Source organism: Puma concolor, chromosome B1 (genome assembly GCF_028749965.1).
Source record: "Puma concolor isolate L17-30 chromosome B1, mPumCon1.1.hap2, whole genome shotgun sequence".
Lineage (NCBI taxonomy): Eukaryota > Metazoa > Chordata > Mammalia > Carnivora > Felidae > Puma > Puma concolor.
In genome coordinates, this window is record NC_141670.1 from 124,155,733 (window position 1) to 124,176,534 (window position 20,802).

Genomic DNA, 20,802 nt, shown 5'->3' on the forward strand with positions numbered 1-20,802 from the left:
TAGTGTTCTTGTTATTAAATAAAGAAACATGTGAATTCTTAAAAAGTCAGGACAAAGAACTATAAACATAAATATAATTTAGACATTCAAGAAGTCAACTTGATTTAGAAACTTTTTTAGTTTTGTATGTATACACATACATAAGGGACATTTGCAGTTTAATAAGCAGTATATAATCTATTTAATTTGGGATTAATTTTTTTTTAAGCTGCTGTGCCTTATTGGAGAATCTTTTGATGACTACAGTGATGATGTATGTGGAGCTGTTGTTAATGTTAGAGCTAAAGGTGATAAGATAGCAATATGGACTACTGAATGTGAAAACAGAGAGGCTGTTACACATATAGGGTAAGTTTTGCTGTTTGTACACTTCCTTTAAAATATTAAGATAACTAAAAGCAGAAGTACTGTTATTTATAGCTTTAAAAATAGTTGGATTCGTAGATCATTGTTTTCCTTGTGTTTTCATAAACGCTTTAATAATCTTGAACTACTCTAGTGGTTTTTAGTGTCTTGTTCATATTTTTTTTTAATTTTTGTAAAATTCTTTTTCCTAGCAATGGAGTATATAATCACCAGAACCCTGAATTCTGGTGTGTGGCATTTTGTTCATTTATCAAATGAGAATATTAAGTCTTTTTTCTATTTTAAAACCATAACATAACATGAATATGTAACACCCATAATAGTTCAGTGAGCATTGACAAGTGGTATATGTGTATCCTGTGCATGTTTTGTAATCACTGTACATAACATTTTCAGTGAAATTTAAGTGATAGTATCTTAATTTTGTCCATATTTAAAACCCACATGTATATGTTTTGACACTTTTTTTGGTAAATACTGTTCCTTGCAAAAATTGCCTGTTGTTTTGCCCCCAAAATGTTGTCAGTGTTAACTGGGAATTTCTTTTCACTACATTTAAATTAGTAAAATTTGACTTTAAATTTTGTATTAAAATTATGTATTGGTCATAGGTCACAGAATGTTCGGTTTACCCTTTGTGATTTCTTTTTTTTTTTTTCAAACATTATGAATTCTCCTATGAACATAATTCCTTTCTTTATTAAAAAAAAGTATGGGGATTTTCCAGGTTTCGTTCTACAGAGGTTTTCAGTAAAAGAAGTTGACTGTTAATTTGTCATCACGTTCTTTTTTTTTTTTTTTTTTTTTTAATACTTATTTTGAGAGAAAGCATGAGCAGGAGAGGGGAGAGAGAGGGAGAAAGAGAATCTCAAGCAGGCTTTGCCCTGTCCTGTCAGCGCAGAGCCCCATGCATGGCTCGATCCCACGAACTGTGAGATCATGACCTGAGCCGAAATCAAGAGTCAGATGCTTAACTGACTGAGCCCCCCAGTGCCCCAATTTGTCATCATATTCTTAATCTTTCTGTCAGCATCAAAACTTAATAGTTGTGGGGATTTCATGTTGGAAATCAATTAAAAAAATGAGCATGAATTTCTTTCCTGTGAAAATCTTGTATTTGTGTCAATATTAAAAATTATTGAAATCTTTGTAAAACATTTGACTTCAGTTTTTCAAGGGAAGATTATTAATTAATTTATTTATTTTGAGTGAGACCAAGAACACGAGCAGGGAAGGGTCAGGGAGAGAGGGAGAATCCCAAGCAGGCTCCACGTGGTCAGTGTACAGAGTGAGACTGGGGGCTCAAACTCAGGAGCTGCGAGATCATGATGACCTGAGCCGAAATCAAGTCAGTCCTTCACTTAACCTCATGAGCCACTCAGGTGCCCTGGGAGGATTTTTTTTAATTTTTTTTATTTTTTTATTCTTCCAAGTTATATGGCTCAGTGCAGTGCTCTGGCTTTCTGGCATTTTTAATGATTATGTATAATGGAAAAGAACACATTGTTTCATAATATACATCTGATAATAGTTATAATTTTAGTTATCATGAAATTATTTTTAGAACCTTTATTTGAAGGAAGGTAGAATCTTCTGGAAGGTGGTATCCTATTGGAGAATTTAGCTCCATGAAAATATATATCCCTTTCATTTTATTTTGGTGTTTATTTTTGAAGTTTTGCTATTTTTTCTTTAGAATAAATATCTATATTCCTAAATTTACCTGTCATGCTCTCTATGATCTGTCCCCAATTTTACCTTGTCAGCCTTTTTGCTCATATTTTCTTCCTTAAGGACTGTCGCCACACAGCCTTATTTTTGTTCCCCAGCCTTCAGATGTGTTTCATTTTCTCAGCATTTTACTTTTAACCTCGTGACTTTTAAAGGGGAACTTTCTCTAATTTCAAAGATAAGATTAGATAATCTTTGTTAGTATCACAACCCCTATACTTACTCACTTTTGGCACTCATCATAGTTTATTCTTAAAATAGAGTCACATGTTATTTGGAAAGTAGGTTGCAGAGTTAGTATATAAGGCAGAAATCATGTATGTAAATTACCCTCAATGCCATAAAGTAATAAGTATGATAAATGTAATTTGCAGTAGCATACAATATTTATTATGTGTTATATGAAAAATATAATTGTAGCATTTTAGAGAGAATTAAAGTAGACCTATGTAGGCATTAATTTTATATAAATTATGCATGTGATATAGCTCTACCCTATGTATGTGGGATTATTTGTTTATAAATAATCAAATACTATAAACACCCAGGAACTGTCCATACTTTGCTTATTATTGATTTATTAATAATTACAATGCCTGATAACATCCTGATAACACAATAGAATCTCAAATATTGTTTAAGTGATTAGCCAAGATTGTTGTGGAAATGAAGAGTATATTTTGTTGAAAGGAAAAGTGCATGCAATGTCCTGTTTCACTCTCTAGATATTTTTTATATATAAAGAATAATCTGAATTTGGTGTGTGTGAATAAAAATTAACAGCTCCTTTTTTCTTTTGCTTCTTCTAGGAGGGTATACAAAGAAAGGTTAGGACTTCCTCCAAAGATAGTGATTGGTTATCAGTCCCATGCAGACACAGCTACTAAGAGCGGCTCCACCACTAAAAATAGGTTTGTTGTTTAAGAAGACACCTTCTGAGTATTCTCATAGGAGACTGCGTCAAGCAATCGAGATTTGGGAGCTGAACCAAAGCCTCTTCCAAAGCAGAGTGGACTGCATTTAAATTTGATTTCCATCTAAATGTTGCTAAGATATAAGAGAAGTCTCATTCGCCTTTGTCTTGTACTTCTGTGTTCACTTTTTTTTTTTTTTTTGGCTAGAGTGTCCATTATCCCAATCAAAGAATTACAGTACACATCATCCCCAGAATCCATGAATGTGTTCCTGGCCCACTCTGTAATAGCTTAGTAGAATTACCATTATAAACACATTTTACCCATCCACAATATTCAAAAAAGAACTTACATTTCTATACCTTAAAGGAAAAAATTCTGTTTATGTTCCATTGTATGCAGGAGCATATTTTGCTGGTTTGAAAGAGTATGATGCATACAGTTTTCTAGCAATTTTCTTTGTTTCTTTTTACAGCATTGTCTTTGCTGTACTCTTGCTGATGGCTGCTAGATTTTAATTTATTTGTTTCCCTACTTGATAACATTAGTGATTCTGATTTCAGTTTTTCATTTGTTTTGCTTTTGTTTTTTTCCTCATGTAACATTGGTGAAGGATCCAGGAATATGACACAAAGGTGGAATAAACATTAATTTTGTGCATTCTTTGGTAATTTTTTTGTTTTTTTGTAACTACAAAGCTTTGCTACAAATTTATGCATTTCATTCAAATCAGTGATCTATGTTTGTGTGATTTCCTAAACATAATTGTGGATTATAAAAAAAAAATGTAACATCATAATTACATTCCTAATTAGAATTAGTATGTTTTTGTATCTTTATGCTGTATTTTAACACTTTGTATTACTTAGGTTGTTTTGCTTTGGTTAAAAAATGGCTCAAGTAGAAAAGCGGTCCCATTCATATTAAGACAGTGTACAAAACTGTAAATAAAATGTGTACAGTGAATTGTCTTTTAGACAACTAGATTTGTCCTTTTATTTCTCCATCTCTATAGAAGGAATTTGTATTTCTTATTGCCAGGCAGTCTCTATTGTGTCTTATAGTGTCTTCCACGTGAACAGCATAAGTTTGGAGCACTAGTTTATTATGTTTATTATAATTTTTAATAAATTGAATAGGTAGCATCATATATATGGAATTAAACTGATGTGACTATCTTTGTTTTTTTATAAAGGAAGGCATAGTCCTTCAGTCATAGGTAAATAATGTACTCTTAATGTATTAAAACACAAGAGAATTGTTATCTTGGTGCATTACCATTTGATTGGTAGGAATGGTAGTTGTAAAACTTGGTTGCTGAATTGAGATGTTCTTTTGTAAGTGTCAAAATGATAGCATAGGGAAAGAGTACAGGTGGTGGGGGCATATACATTAAGAATTTTGTTAGTGTTGCTGTCTAAATAGAATGGAATAAACAGGTACGAAGACTTATATTTATATTGGTAAATTGGTGTAGTACGGTTTTATGTAAATTTGAAACGTGATCTACTCTTTGTAGGCATTTGAAAGCACATTTGAAAAATTTTGTATATAGTTGTGTATTTCAGATGCAGTAAAATGAAATGGCTATTGTAGACAAAAGAATAAGCTAAACTTCTAGATAGAATGAAAATGATTAGATGAGAGGAAAATTTGTGTTTAAATAGTCATTATGAATTAATCATTTAAGAACTGAAAAGTTTGACAAAACATATAAAGTAAGCATAAAATTAATAGTATTGACTTCATTGAAGAATTTTAAAACTTCAGTTTAAAGGGTGCCACAGGCTACCATCTGAGTACTCTCAATACCACAGACACCTCTTGTTCAGTATTCTAGAAACACTGAATCTCTTGTGTTTATAATCTCACTAGACTATAGCTAATATCTGCTGCTTAAGCTTGGGTGCTTGGTTAAATGATTTATTGTCTGTGTTGATATGTGTAGTTGTGAGCACTTCAAGAGCTTGCTTATAAGTGATGGTGGTGTGTTGGCAATGGGTGGGATTGGAGTAGTATATCTATTAGAAATTAATGCTCTAGTTCCTTAATTCTAAGATGCAGTCCATTTGAAGAAGCATCAGCTTTCAGGAGTGGAGGAGGAATAATGCATTAAATGTACACATTTCTGAATTTTAAAAAACCTGGTTTATAACAAGCATTTGATTATCCTTATCATTACCATTTTAGAATCATAATCAGTTTTATTTTAAGTCTTTTCCCAGTGGGTGGGGAGGATGATAAATTACTGAGTCACTTTTGGCAGATGCCACCTAAGTATTACAGTGACTTGCAACTTTTCATAATTTCATTAGCGTCTTTTCTAAATATAAGATTAGACTATATGATTTTTCTAACTTTTTTCTCCCTGTCCAACAGGATATTATAAATAAATATATTTTCATAATAGAGAATTAAAATCTTTTAGCAGAAGAATTGTAATTAATTGTAGGGTGTGACATATTTAACCAATTTAATTGTTAATCCAATTCTACAGAAGGATTTGAGACATACTGTATAAGAATTAAGTAATTACAATACTTATGTAATACTTACTTTGTGCCAGACAGTGTTCTAAGCACTTTACATGCACTTTAACCTGCACAGTAATTATTTGATGTAGGTCCTGTTATCCCTATTTTATAGATGAAACAGAAGCAGTGAGGACGTAAGTCACTGTACAGCTTGTAAATTGCAAAGTGTGGATTTCATTCCAGAGACCCTGTAAATCACATCATACTCTTAATAGTGTAGAGCTTATCTTAAAGTCTGTGGTAAATCACATCAGATTGTAGTCATTTTATAGGCCAGGCCTTTTACTTACATTTTATTTCCTTTGGTAATGAAAACGTAAAATAGACAGTCCCCTTAGGCTCACTCTGTTAGCAATCAACTAAATCATCTGGAGGAGTTTTGAGAATGTGGAGAAAAAGATACAGGAGTTCACAGATACTGTTCAGTTGTATCAGTTAAGTGGATATTTTCATATATAACTTTTAAGTGTCTATATCCTGTTATCTTCTAAAATAAATGGTAAAATAAAGCAAAATTTTCAAGTTGATAGGAGTAAAGGTTCTTAAATACCATAGTTTGCATTTAAAAGGATAATTTTCTAAGGCAGTGTGATAATGCGATGTTTTACATTTTAAAATTAAAACAAGTTAATGACAAGTCTCTGTGCTACTTTTTATCTCTAATTGTTACGGAGTGTCTTCATTATTTAGGAGGGGGAAAAAACAACTGAGTTTTCTCACTCAAGAGTCAGATTCTAGACAAATGCAAGATTTTAGATCAGATTGACATTAAAAAACAAAACACTGGGTCATTGCAATCCAGTGTCTCTGTGCACCAGTTAGAAATTGAGAATGTATAGAAAATTCTACAGCAATTTGATATTGCTGTTGCATTAAAGTTTATCATTTTTCTAGTAGTTTTTGAAAACGTGTTTTACAAAAATGTTTTTGACAGCAATTTAGGCGTTGAAACTGGTCCTTCACATATAATTTGAGAAACACTACTCTTAGGTGGTTTTCCTCAGGAGCCAAGGCCAGCTCATTTGCTCATCCTTCCCTAAAACAACTAGGTTTGTTATTCATCTCCTCACAACTATTGGACTTGGTGTCAAAATTTCATTTCTAAACTGTAGCATCTTTAAATAATACTGTGTGGTATCCTGCTTACTATGAATTCCAAAGTAGGCATTAGGCAGCCTTCCTAGTTACCTTGGGTAGTTTATACTTCAGTGTTCCTGTTGCTATTCCATTGCTAGAAGCAAGAAATGAAATTGCAGGCATGCGATCACATGTGGTACTAGGTTTTTCTTTTTAATTGAGAGGAACCAATTTTCACATTTTAATCTTGTCCTGTTTCTTTTAATTCAGAACTTGTAATTCCTCATAGTTTTGCACAGAGGTTCTGTTCCTACGTTTCCTATCCACCCCGCCCCCCCCCCCCCCCAAGATATGTATTGAGTCGTTACATTTGTTGTGTTCCAGGTGAGGGGCCTAACAATAGAAAACAATGAACTAGACTCTGCTTCAAACTTTTAAAAGCAGACATGTCTTAAAAATAAACAGATCTCTCCATAAGGTTCTACAGTTTTTGTTACTGAAATAGAACTCCTAGGGTCTCTGTTACTAGGGATTAGTAGTCTGGAGGTACATAGAAGGTGAGGTGGTTTAACCATGAGTGAACATCACCCTAGGTAGGACTAAACCCTTGCAGGCAAAGAACAGCTTTTGCAAGACTTAATTTTTATATTACTGAAATCTATGCTTGTCCAAGAAAAATTTGGTTCTTTTTTGGTTATGTGATTTTACTTTTTAATAATTACAACTTTCATTTAACATACTGAGTATTGTGAAACATTTTAAATGTGATTGTGTCTACATTGGCATGGTTGTATAGATCCTCTAGCCACCTTCCCAGAATACCTAAAGTGTTTTTTCCTTTCACGTTTGACCAAACAATGCATGCTTATTGTATTTTGACTACAGAAAGGTAGAAGGTGAAAATTTCCTTTCTTGTTCAAACCCACTCTTTTTTCTCTCTTTTCTCAAATTACTAGTAAATGTCTAAATTTCTGTGCACACACCAGACACATGTGTGTGCACATGTGTGTAACTTTTCTTTGGACACAGATCATTTTGGTAGCATTTTCTCATTTAAGAATTCTGGACATTTTTACCTTGAATTGCACATATAGAACATTGTTTTTATTCTTTGTCTAGTGATCCATTGTGTGAATGTATGCCTTATTGGAGGACTGCCTGCCTGCTTTCCTTCCTTGTAATTTTTGCCTTTATAGTCCCCACTGTAAATTGTCTTATCTTTGTATACTGTGTTTTTTTGCTGTGTGTAAAGAAAACAGTTTTCTGTTCTTTAGCTAAGTGGCACTTACTCTTCTTTCCCTCTTCCACACCAGACTGTTTGAAACTACATACATGAATTATCATCAGTTTTGTAATTGTGTCCTGTAGTGCTTCTTTGCAAGTTTTCAGTTTTGGTCCTCATGATATCTTTCTGATTCGTTTTTAATTGCATTACTTTCGTCTAATGAGCCAACATTGTTATAATTACAAGTAGTTTTTCCCAAAGACAAGCAATAAGCTAGTAATTCTATTTTAGACCTGTAAACGTTGAAAGAGCTTGAATCAAATACATTGATACTGGACCCTGTTTTATTTTTAAGCAGTGTAATGAATTTAACTCCATAATTTTTAAAATGAGAGCATTTCCCAAACACATCTATATATTTTTATAACCTTTTCCCCTTGGCATTTGGTTTTGTTTTTAAGGGCTTTTTTTTTCCCTTTATATTTGTTTTCAATCTTTGACTCTGTTTTAAGTACATGGTTTCCGTGAAATGCCTGTGTGTTTTGTTTTGGTACAGGATACACTATAAAATACATGAGGCATAAGATATTTTTCCAACTTGACCCTGCTCTGCGTTGTCTCATGTCAAGGCATTAAGTGTATTACACACACATTTGGGGCTTTTTCTGTGTTCTGGCACTGCCTTTCAGATAATGACTATGGTTAAATACTGCAGTGTCCTGTGCTTTTTCAAGCATAAGGAATCTGTAATTGAGCCAGAATGACCTTTAAGGGAATCACGAGTTTTCATTTCACATGCTTTTTCTACTTTCAGGAAACCACTAATTATTGACCTCCTCATGCTTTTTTTAAAGTGCTGCTCTTTATAAAGTTTCTGTCTATAAATATTAATGCGTTCCATTTCTTCTTAGGTTATCCATTCTGTCACTTTATTTGTGACAGTGACTTCAAGTATTTGTCCTTTGACCTTCCTCTTGTGCTTCAGATCTGTGTCTCCCTGCCTACTGGACCTCTTATGTTGGGGTCAGCAAACTACAACTCCTAGGCTATATTTGGTCTGCATTCTGTTTTGTAAATAAAGTTTTATTAAAACATAGCCTCATCCATTTGTTGATGTATGTCTGTGGCTGTTTTTGTGCTACAATGGCGGAGTTGGCTAGTTGTGACAGACTGTGTAGCCTGCGAAGCCTAAGATATTTACTGAATTGGAGATTTCTAATCTTAATTGAAAAAGATTTTTTTTTTTTTTTTTAAGTTTGATCCTTACCCTTACCCTAAATGTTTTGTGGTGATGATGTTACTGGCAGAAACCAAATATCTTATCCTCTTTCAACTTCCTTTTCACCTCTAGCAAACCTCTAGCTCCATCCCCACTTGATCAAAGCTTTATTATCAACACAATTAAATGTGATTTGCGTTGTTACTTTCTTTCACCTTCCACTCACACAATTTCTGAGTCTACTGCTGTTTTCTCCTAATTGTCCCTTTGGGTTTTTATACTAAATGACATCCCAACTGACCTCCCTACTTTTTGTCCATGGCTTCAAACACTTACTGTTTTATCTGCATATTAAGACTTACTGCTCTTTTGAAAGCAAAGTAACCGGAGTTTTCTCCAACTGGAAAATGCTGGAGTTTATGTACTCACTATCAAAGTGATAGTTGGTGTTTTTAATTGTAAAAATGATTGCAAAGTGGTTTTGAATTATCTAAGAAAGCTTGTACTCTGTGGGACTATCTTACTAATATACTTACTGTATTATCTAAAGCAGCACGTGTGTGCATCTGTTTGTTCCTTGTTTTATTACAGGAAGTAGAAGAATGAAGAAAGGAGGAAAATGGAAGAAAAAATTAAGCCAAAAGTAAAGTTAGCAATGTAAAATGCATTCATCCCATAAAGTCAATCTAGTGACCAAATAAAAGGGAGAAGCAAGTAACTCGGAGATGCTAATATGCTTGGGCAACTCCCATTTGTGGCCACAATTTGTGCTGTAAGTAATTTAACAGGCTATGCCAAAGGAAGACAGGAGCCAGTACATACTCCATAAAATGATTAAAGGAAAAAAACAGCTACCTGCTCCAGAAAAGCACACACATGCTTTGGAGTCTGACAGCTTGAGTTCAGATTCTAGTTCTGCCATCTATTAGATACCTAAAACTAGTCAAGTTTGTTGAGCTCTTGAAGTCCATTTTCTCATCTGTGATACAAGTGATCCCTGTATCAGAGGGCGGTTGTAAGACAGTTGTGTGATCAGTGTATAGTGCAGTGCCTGGTTCATTGTGAATGTGGAAGGAATGAATAGTAACCTTCTTCCGTGGGTCTTCATAAAAGAATACCTGTAGTGTACATCATGTAGCGACTGACATACCATAGTAATTATTTTATGGGATTTGTCAATGTAAGCTGATGAAGTGATGCAAATTGTAGTTCCATAAATGTAATTGGGTAGGGGCCTCAACCACATTTGAGAGCCAAGTTTATATAACCCAGCCCAAGACATAAGAGTCTCAGGGTGTAAAGTAATGGTTCTTAATGTAACGGTTTTTGATGGAGCAAAGTTATGTGTTACCATCCCAGAGTAGCTATACGTACATATCAAATCGTATGTAGTATTTGGGAGTCCTGTTGACCTGAAGCCACTCCATGGATTAATTAGCCTGAGTGTCCTTGTATCTCCAAATTAAGGGCTCTTGATTTAGGAAGATGGTATCGGGTGCATAAATCATTAAGTCCGTGGTTCTTAATTTTTTTTTTTTTAAGTTTTATTTATTTGAGAGCGCAAGCAGGAAAGGGGCAGATGGGGAGAGCATCTCAAGCAGGCTCCTCACTGCCAGTGTAGACCCGATGTGGGGCTTCAACCCATGAAACTGTGAGATCATAATCTGAGTTGAAATTAAGAGTCTGACACTTAACTGAGCCACCCAGGCACCCCAAGTCAGTGGTTCATAAATCTGTCAGACATAGCACCCCATGTGTAAAAGAAAATGTATCCTTGTACATTCTTATCCTGAAGTGAAATTGCTGGGTAACATAACTTGCTTATCCCCTTTTAAAGAAAAGTTAATAAATACCCTAACCAGAGAATAAAGGAAGTAATAATAGAATAATTAGGGAAATTAGAGGGAAGTAATTTTTAGAAAAAATATTTTAGCCCAAATGGAACTACATAATGAAGTCTGATAATTGAACTTCCACCTAGTATCAGTGGGAATGTAACAATTCTAAATGTAAGCTATTAAGTTACTCTGAAATGAACAATGCTTAGGACAGTTCTGGACTAAAACTATATTTTTTCAATTTACATGTAGTTTTGGAAAATTCAGAGTATATTAAAATTGTGCAAAAATTGGTTAAATGTCAATGTCTGGCAGGATATTTGAATGTTGTTTGGGATACTAGCTCTTTGGTTTGTAGATCTGCTCTGTGTATTGCTTATCTGTAAAGCCAGCATTACTCTACCTGTAATTGCTATAACCAAAGTATCCCATAAACTTCCACTAGGATGCTAGTGCTCAGTGGTAATGTGCCCATTGATAGCTAGTCCTTTAGATTGTTTGCATTGTACACATGAATTGGCAGGTCATTCTGATTCATTATACCTGGAGTCAGACCTATGATTCTGCATTTCTAAGAAATCCCCACGTGATTCAGACGATTATTGCAATCCATGGGCCACACTTTAAGGCATAATGCTCTATATCTGTATTGTCCAAAAGGGTAGCTTGGACATTTCTATTATTGCAGAAAGTTCTGTTAGGGAGTTGTGGTGAATACTGTTTCTCAAGTCATCTTTTAATAGGTTTTAAATACCAATGAGTTTTACTTCTGGACATTTATCTGAAGAACTAGTTAATGTGTGTGATCATATGCTTTAGGAGCCGTGTTTGGAATAAGATTGTCATTCTTTTTGTGAAAGTTGAACTTGGTAAAGACATGTACCACAATGGAATGTCCCCAAATCTGCAGAGATGGATCTAGATTCTACGGAAAGCATGAAACAACATTTTCCAAAATGTTTCTTACTACAATCTACAATCAGAAATACATTTTATATTGTGACTCAGTTTGTGTGTATTTGTATATCCCAAAACAAAAGTTTCACTAAGCTGTACTCAACTTTACCATAGGGATCCATTCTGAGATTTTTCTGTGCTAGTCTGTTTCTTTTTTTATGCTGGTCTCGATCTTCATCTAGTTAGGCAAAATCTGCAGTTTGAAAAAATACCATAGGAAATATCCCTGGTAATGTGAGCCTATTAAAATCATAAAGCAGTTTACACCATTTGGCCATATCAGCCATGAAAAAGTATCTGTAAAGCCTTCATTGTTTGTTTACACTTGGTTAGTTTAACTTTTTTTTTTTTTTTTTTTTTTTAATTTCGTGTAAGTAATCTCTACACCCTGTGTGGGGCTTGACTTCACAACCCTGAGATCAAGAGTCTTTTCGGCTGAGCCAGCCAGGCGCCACTAGTTTAACATTTTTTTTTTTTGTTTTAATTGAAGTAAAGTTGGTATATAACAATTTGAAGTCTATGACATAATTTGATATTTGTATACACTACAAAGTGATCAGTCAGCAGAATTCAGTCTAGTTACCATCTGTCACCATACAGTTGGCTCCCTTCACTTATTTTGCCCACCCCCCAATCCTCTTCATTTCTGATAACTATCAATCTGTTCTCTGTACCTATGAGTTTTGTTTGTTCATTTGTTTCACATTCTACATATAAACAAAATCATACATTATTTGTTTTTCTCTGTCTGGCTTATTTCACTTAGCATAATATGTTTAAGGCTCATCCATGCCACAAATGGCAAGATGACTTTTTTTTTTTATGCCTGAGTAGTATTCCATTGTGTATATATACACCACATCTTGATTCATTCATGCATTGATGGACACTTAGGTTGTTTTCATATCTTGAAATATCTTGACTATTGTAAATAATGCTGCAATGAACATAATGGGGTACATGTGTCTTTTTGAATTAATGTTTTTTATTTCTTTGGATAAATATACCCAGAAATGGAATAGGTGGATCATATGGTACTTCTGTTTTTAATTTATTGAGGAACCTGCATACTGTTTCCCATAGTGGCTGTGCCAATTTATATTCCCACCAACAGCACATGAGGGATCTTTTCTCTACATCCTCACCAATACTTGTTATTTCTTGTCCTTTTGATACTAGCCATTCTGGCTGATGTGAGGTGACATCTCATTCTGGTTTTGATTTACATTTCCCTGATAATTAATGATGTTGAACATCTTTTCGTGTGTCTGTTGGCTATCTATATGTCTTCCTTGGAAAAATGTCTGTTTAGGTTCTCTGCCCATTTTTTACTGGGATTTTTTTTTTCCTATTGAGTTGTTTGATTTTTTAAAATTTTAATGTTTATTTATTTTTGAGAGAGAAAGAACATGAGCGGGATAGGGGCAGAGAGAGAGGGAGACACAGAATCTGAAGCAGGCTCCAGGCTCTCAGCTGTCAGCACAGATCCCAACTTGGGGCCTGAACTCATGAACCGTGAGATCATGACCTGAGCCGAAGTTGGACACTTAACCAACTGAAGGCACCCAGGCGCCCCAGTTTGAGTTCTTTTAATTAGACTTTAACATAAATACAAAATATATTCCTAGGTAACTAAATGAGTGGGCACTCAAAAGTCTTAATCAGTTAAATAGTTACCACATAGTAAGAAGTGATAGTGCTGGTTTTAGATAGGTATTCTGTAGATTTTTGGGGGGGAGGGGAGGAGGTGGGGAAAGCAATAATTACATTGCAAACTACTTGCCTATTTAAGGTCACAGTGACAGTAAACCCATGTGATCTGCATTAACATGAATACTTATCTTTGTATAGCAAAAGAGCCTATATTCATCTTATCCAAGTATGGTATTAATATACGAAGTTAAAAAAAAGTATAGGAAATATACATATTAATTGTTTCTCCCATTGGAATTCTGATCTATTAAAGATGTTTCTTACTACTCAGTTTCCCACAAGTATTAATGAGCAGGCTTAGTATTTAGCCATTCAACAAATATTGAGTACCTATTATATACTAGCCATTGCTAAGTGTTGAATAGACAGTGGAGAATAAGTGAGACATAGTAACCCTTGATGAATATAGTCTGTAAGTTTATATAATGTAAATGAAAATACATTTATTCAATGGTTACTGTATGCCAAGGTAGTTTATACTAACAACAAAGCAGAACAAAAATCTCTCAGCTAATCTTGTTTTAGATTTGTAGATGTGTTCATTTTCCCTTTGTGTTTGTAACAGTTTTTGCCTTACACAGTTCAGTGCAGTTATTTGATGTTAACAGATGACATTTTGTTGTTAGTTGTATGCTTTATCATACAAACAAATGGCTAATATTTCTCCATTGCAGTAGATAGCACTGAACCCTGAACCCCTCCTCTAACTCCCTGAAGTCCATGTGGTTTTACTGTAGGTTAGAATCTTAAATAGGTAGTTTTATTCCTGGGCAATAATTAGTTATCTATGTGTGAACTCCAGAAAATATTTTTTTAACTTTTAATTTTGGTATAGTTTCAAAGTTACAGAAAAATTGGAACAATACAAAGAATTTCTATATACCCTTCACCCAGATTTATCAAATGTTAGCATTTTATAACATTTACTTTATTCTAAATTTTTTTCTGGACCATTTGAGAATAAGCTGATAACCTCTTTTTCCCTAGATACTTCAGTATGTTTCTTAAAATATATGCTGCATATTTTCTAGAAGCCAAGACATTCTCTTACATAAGCATAATACAGTGATAAAAATCAGGAAATTAGCATTAATACAGTGGTAAAATTTATAGATTTTATTCGATTATCATCTGTCCCAATAATTTCCTTGATAACAAATCAAAAGTTCCATTTCTGTGTTGCATTCAGTTGTGCTATCCCTTTAGTCTCCTTTAATCTGCAACAGGTCCTCAGCCCTTTGGTTTAATGACATTAACATTTTTGAAGAGAACATGGCAGCTACTTTGTAGTATATTTCTCAGTTTTGGTTTGAATATGTTTCCTCACGATTAGAATCAGGCTATGAACTTTTGGCAACTATATAACCTAAGTTATGTGGTTTTCTCAGGGCATCCTGCGAGGAACACATGATGACAATTTGTTCCATTACTGATGTTAATTTTGATCACTTGATTAAGATGATATCTATGGTTTTGCCACTGTAAACTTACTGATTTTCTCTTTGTAGTTAATAATAGTATCTTGTAGGGGAACTTCCTGTTTCTCCACAAATTTTGCCCGCAAAATTTTAGTACTCAGTGATGTTGTTGCCTTCAGTTAGGACTGACAAATGGTGATTTTTCTACTTCCATCAGTCTTCTGTATTTATTACTTGGCTTCCCATTGTTAGAGCTTTCCCTTATTATTTAAGTGCAGACTCATGGTTTCTATTCAGTTGATAATAATCTTTTACCATCATTAGTTTGGTGTTCATATTGTCCCAGATTTGGCCAGTGGGTGCTCCTCCAAGCCGGCTCCTTGTCATTTTGACACATTCATATTATTCTTTGAGTGGAATTTACTTTTGGGTGCAAAGAATGTCCCAGGTTTATCTTGATTCATCTCGTACCTCCTCTGCTTCAGTTCTGAAATTGGTGATTTCTCCATGGAGCCCTAATCCCTTTAATGGAGAATGTCATTTATAGCCAAGATCTAGCAGTTGGTATACTCATTGCTACCAAGGTGTCATTGCTTAAAAGTTCTCACGGTTGACAGAGCTAGGAAATAGAAGTATGTATGTGTTTATACACATATCTTTCTCTTTTTTTTTTTTTTGCATTTTATTTTATTTTTTTATTTTATTTATTTTTTTAGTATGTGAATCACCCACCCTCCCCTCCCTCCCACCCCCCATCAACCCTCAGTTTGTTCTCAGTTTTTAAGAGTCTCTTATGCTTTGGCTCTCTCTCCCACTCTAACCTCTTTTTTTTTCTTTTTTTTCCTTCCCCTCCCCCATGGGTTTCTGTCAAGTTTCTCAGGATCCACATAAGAGTGAAAACATACGGTATCTGTCTTTCTCTGTATGGCTTATTTCACTTAGCATCACACTCTCCAGTTCCATCCACGTTGCTACAAAGGGCCATATTTCATTCTTTCTCATTGCCACGTAGTACTCCATTGTGTATATAAACCACAATTTCTTTATCCATTCATCAGTTGATGGGCATTTAGGCTCTTTCCACAATTTGGCTATTGTTGAGAGTGCTGCTATAAACATTGGGGTACAAGTGCCCCAATGCATCAGTACTCCTGTATCCCTTGGGTAAATTCCTAGCAGTGCTATTGCTGGGTCATAGGGTAGGTCTATTTTTAATTTTTTGAGGAACCTCCACACTGTTTTCCAGAACGGCTGCACCAGTTTGCATTCCCAACAACAGTGCAAGAGGGTTCCCGTTTCTCCACATCCTCTCCAGCATCTATAGTCTCCTGCTTTGTTCATTTTGGCCACTCTGACTGGCGTGAGATGATATCTGAGTATGGTTTTGATTTGTATTTCCCTGATGAGGAGCGACGTTGAGCATCTTTTCATGTGCCTGTTGGCCATCGGATGTCTTCTTTAGAGAAGTGTCTATTCATGTTTTCTGCCCATTTCTTCACTGGATTGTTTGTTTTTCGGGTGTGGAGTTTGGTGAGCTCCTTATAGATTTTGGATACTAGCCCTTTGTCCGATATGTCATTTGCAAATATCTTTTCCCATTCCATTGGTTGCCTTTTAGTTTTGTCGGTTGTTTCCTTTGCTGTGCAGAAGCTTTTTATCTTCATAAGGTCCCAATAGTTCATTTTTGCTTTTAATTCCCTTGCCTTTGGGGATGTATACACATATCTTTCTATAATCTTTTGTAAAATCCCTGAGTTTATCCAATACCTCTAATTCCAACCCAATATAACACAGGAGTTTTTGTGTCCTCTCTTTTCATACATGTAGCTTTGTCTGTGTACAGTGAGAAAGCAGTTTATCATCCCCAATATATTTACTTACTTGTTCAATCCTAGAATAGAAAATAGTTGCATAATTGCTAGCCTTTGTCTTTACAAGAAAGAACTCTAATAATTCAAGATATGTTTAGAGTTCATTTGATCTTTAGATGTAGGACATTTAGTTCAAATACTGTATTCAAACTTCAGTTCTCCCTCCTACCCACCTTTCCTTCGTTGTGGCCATGTTATTATTTGAAATGTCACTTTGTTCTTTGGTTTCTGTTGTATTCCATTTTAGGTTCCCCTGCCCCATCATTTCTGGTTTCTCTTCTTTCTTACCCTTTCTTTTTCCTTTCCTTTTTTTTCTCTTTCCCTCCCCTCCTTTTCTTCCCTTCCCTTTCTTTTTCTTTCCCTCCTTATTTTCTTCCTCCTCTCTCCCCTTTACCTTCTTCCCTTTTGTCTTTCCTGAATGTGTAACCCATAAATGTGATTCCAAAAGGCAGGATGAGTTATGAAGCTATACTCAGAAAAATGACCTCTTCCTCTCCCCCCTAATTTATTTTGTTCTTTCTACCCCAATCCACCTCGCCTCCTGTAGGTAACCGAATTCATGAATCTCTGGGTTATCTGTCCTTTATTTCTCTTTGCACAAAGGAGTAGATCCATGTATATTTTACTTCCTCTTATTTCTTACGCAAAGGGTAAGATACTACAGATATCTTTTGTACTTTGCTTATTTCACCTGACAGTGTATCCTGGAAATTATTTCACATCTATTCATAGAGATCTTATTTAAGCTACATTGTCTGTCTCATAGTTTATTTAACCACGCTCCTATGTATGACTATGTGTTCCAAAATATGCAGTTGCAAACCATGCTGCAGTGGATAATCTTGTGCAGTTAAATTTTCATGTATCTCCAGGTTAAACTCCTTGAAACAGGATTGTTTAGTTAAAAGATAAATATTTATGTAGTTTCTGTTAGTCTCTTGAAGTTGCATCAGTGTGCATTGCCACCTGCAGTATGAGACTGCCTGTTTTCCCATGACTTCAACCAACAGTATGTTGTTCATAATTTTACGTTTGCCAGTGGAACGTGGAGAAATTGTATTTTGGTAGAGTTTTAATATTCTCTTGTTTTGGGTGATGTGGAATATATTTTGAAGGCTGAGTGTGTATGTGTTTAAAAATTGTCTTTGCCTTTTACTCATAATTATTCTGGTGTTTTTAACAGCTCCTCAGGTAGTCACCAGGTAATCAGATGTATAGCCAAGATTGAAAATTGCTGCTCTGCAAACTGAGGGTTGATGGGGGGCGGGAGGGAGGAGAGGGTGGGTGATGGGTATTGAGGAGGGCACCTTTTGGGATGAGCACTGGGTGTTGTATGGAAACCAATTTGACAATAAATTTCATATATAAAAAAAAAAAAGAAAATTGCTGCTCTGTTCTTAAAAAACTTCTCCACGTTGGCCAAGTTTATACTCCTTTCTCAAGATGGTGTGTGTGTGTGTGTGTGTGTGTGTGTGTGTGTGTGCGCACACACACGTGTGTGCATACCCTAGAATAAATAAGGGTAGTGTGAGAACTGGTGGTTTTGGGTTGTTGGTTCCAGCTGTTCCTGAAGCGCATATATTTCCCTATTCTATTTCTGTTGAGTAATTTCTGCATTCAGTGTGCAAATAAATACCCCCTGCCTTTTCTTAAGTTAATTATATTTCAGTTGTTATCAGAATTGCCTGGAGAAAACCATTTTGTTGTCCTTCCACAATAATTTTTCATATTCTCTGGAGGAGTACTCATTTTTCGTCAGTTTTGTTGTTATTTCATTTTATTACTGATCATATCTTTGATGTGTCCATTTAGGAAAGTTATTTCAGGGCACCTGGGTGGCTCAGTTGGTTAAGTGTCTCACTTCAGCTCAGGTCACGGTCTCATGGTCAGTGAGTTCAAGCCCCACATCAGGCTCTCTGCTGTCAGCACGGAGCCTACTTTGGATCCTCTGTCCCCTTCTCTGTCTGCTTGTTCTGTCTCTCAAAATAAATAAACTTAAAAAAAGTTTAAAAAGTTATTTAGTGAATTGCAATTGAAGTGTACTTTTTTTATCTTTTTAAGCTTTTAAAAAATATTCTTTAAATGTTTGTATTTATTTTTGAAAGAGAGAGAGAGAGAGTGTGTGAGCAGGCGAGGCAGAGAGAGAGAGAGAGAGAGACACAGAATCCTAAGTAGGCTCCAGGCTTTGAGCTGTCAGCACAGACTTTACTGGCATTTCTCACATTTTCTGTTGCTTGGCCTTTTTGATACCATCTAAGCTTTCCACTCCCCTTTGTCTGTGACAACCTGCACTTTAGTTCTTGTGCTGGTTATAAAGAAGGCCATGCGTTTTAGGATGAAAGTATATTTTTGCTGGTGCTCTCTGAAACCTGCCACCACTGGGCTGTCTCTGTTTACTTCTATGTAATGTCAGGTGCTTTTGGCAGTAGTTATCTATGTTTTGGTGCCTGAGGATTATACTTTTCCTATGTTTCATTGGGAAAGGTCACAGGGTTTCCCTCCTCCCTGTATTCTGGTTTTTGTACAGTTTCCAAGAGGAAAAGGAAAAGATGCTGATTTCTAGCTCTTTTGCATTAGAAGTCCTTATTTCTTTCCATTGTTACTTCATTATGATTATGGGAAGGAAGGGAGGTAAATGTATCCGGAGTCTATTATTTTTCCATTAGAAACCAGATTTTGGTCATTTTTAACCCTTTCTGAGATTATCTGTCATTATTTTTATTTTTTAAGTAATTTCTACACCCAATGTGGGGCTCAAACTTGCAATCCAAGATCAAGAGTCATATGCTGTGCTGACTGAGCCAGCCAGGCTCCCCTCATCTGTCTTTAATACAGATGATTAATTTATTCTTATAATTAATGTGTTTGATGATAGTCATCTTTTTCATTTTTTAAAAATGCTTGATTGCTGTTTCTTTTTTCAGTGCTTTGGTTTAAACTATTTTCTTTGCTTTTATCTTCCTAAAATGTATTTTATTTTTGATTCTTGTGGTTGGTATTTTAAGTTTTCAAAGGATTCTTTAACTTGTGTTGTTTGTTAGTATTAATGATTCTATGACATGTAATATTTTTAGCCCCTTTTGTTTAAGAAAATGCTTCAATTCTTACAATTCTGAGTCTTTTTGTATTGTGTTTTATGACAACATTTACAGCATTAAAAGTTATCTCTGTTTTATCTTATTTACCACCTGACCCTGAAGTCATGATTTTTTAGAATAATGAAGTCTGCTTAATTATTTTGATATCTAAATGATATTTGCTCATCAAAAATTCAAATAATTTTTTATGAAAGTCTGAGGACTACTGTTAATATTTTGGTGGTCAAATTTTCATGCATTCATAATACCCAGATACACGCAGGGCTAGTTAAGATGTTGAGTTACAATTGACCCAAATATTTGACTGAAAGCAATACCAACAATAGAGATTTGTTAATTAAATGTATAACATAAAATAAGACTACAGGTTGATAGCAGCTTAGCAAAGTTAGGGGCTTTGGATTGGCTTCTCTTGATTTTCTTGGCCTTCCTCTCTTAATCACAAGATGGCTCTCACAATTCCAGCCATAACATACTCAGATAACTGTTCAAAATCAGGAAGCAAGGAAATAAACTGCTTCTCCTTGTGTCTTTTTAAAGAAAAAAATAAATCTTTCCTAGGAGATGCTAGCAAATGTTTACTATCCTTTGGTCAGGTTACATGGTTGCACCTCAGCTGCAAGGGAGGCTGGGAAAGAGTGCCTCAGGCATTTTCTGCTTCTATATTGACAGTTTAGACTTTGATAGCAAGAAAGGATGGTAGGGAATGGCTACGTTTGTCGCACGTGAAATTGTACACAATGGGGCCATATATTGTGTTTATTTTGGTGTGGATTTTTTCAAAAGAGAATTCTTTCTTACCACACCCAAGCCCCATATAGCCATTATTAAAAATCTGTTT

The 20,802-nt window shown here is 34.9% G+C and overlaps 1 protein-coding gene across 1 annotated transcript in view; it reads left to right on the forward strand.

Annotated features, from left to right (window-relative positions):
- EIF4E (eukaryotic translation initiation factor 4E) overlaps positions 1–6,182 on the forward strand; it is a 49,884-nt gene extending 43,702 nt beyond the window's left edge. Inside the window, exons 7-8 of the mRNA XM_086704526.1 lie at positions 209–348; positions 2,907–6,182. Coding sequence (XP_086560652.1) covers positions 209–348; positions 2,907–3,021 — 255 coding nt within the window. The 3' untranslated portion in view covers positions 3,022–6,182. The remainder of the gene's footprint in view (positions 1–208; positions 349–2,906) is intronic.
- The last annotated feature ends 14,620 nt before the right edge of the window (positions 6,183–20,802 follow it).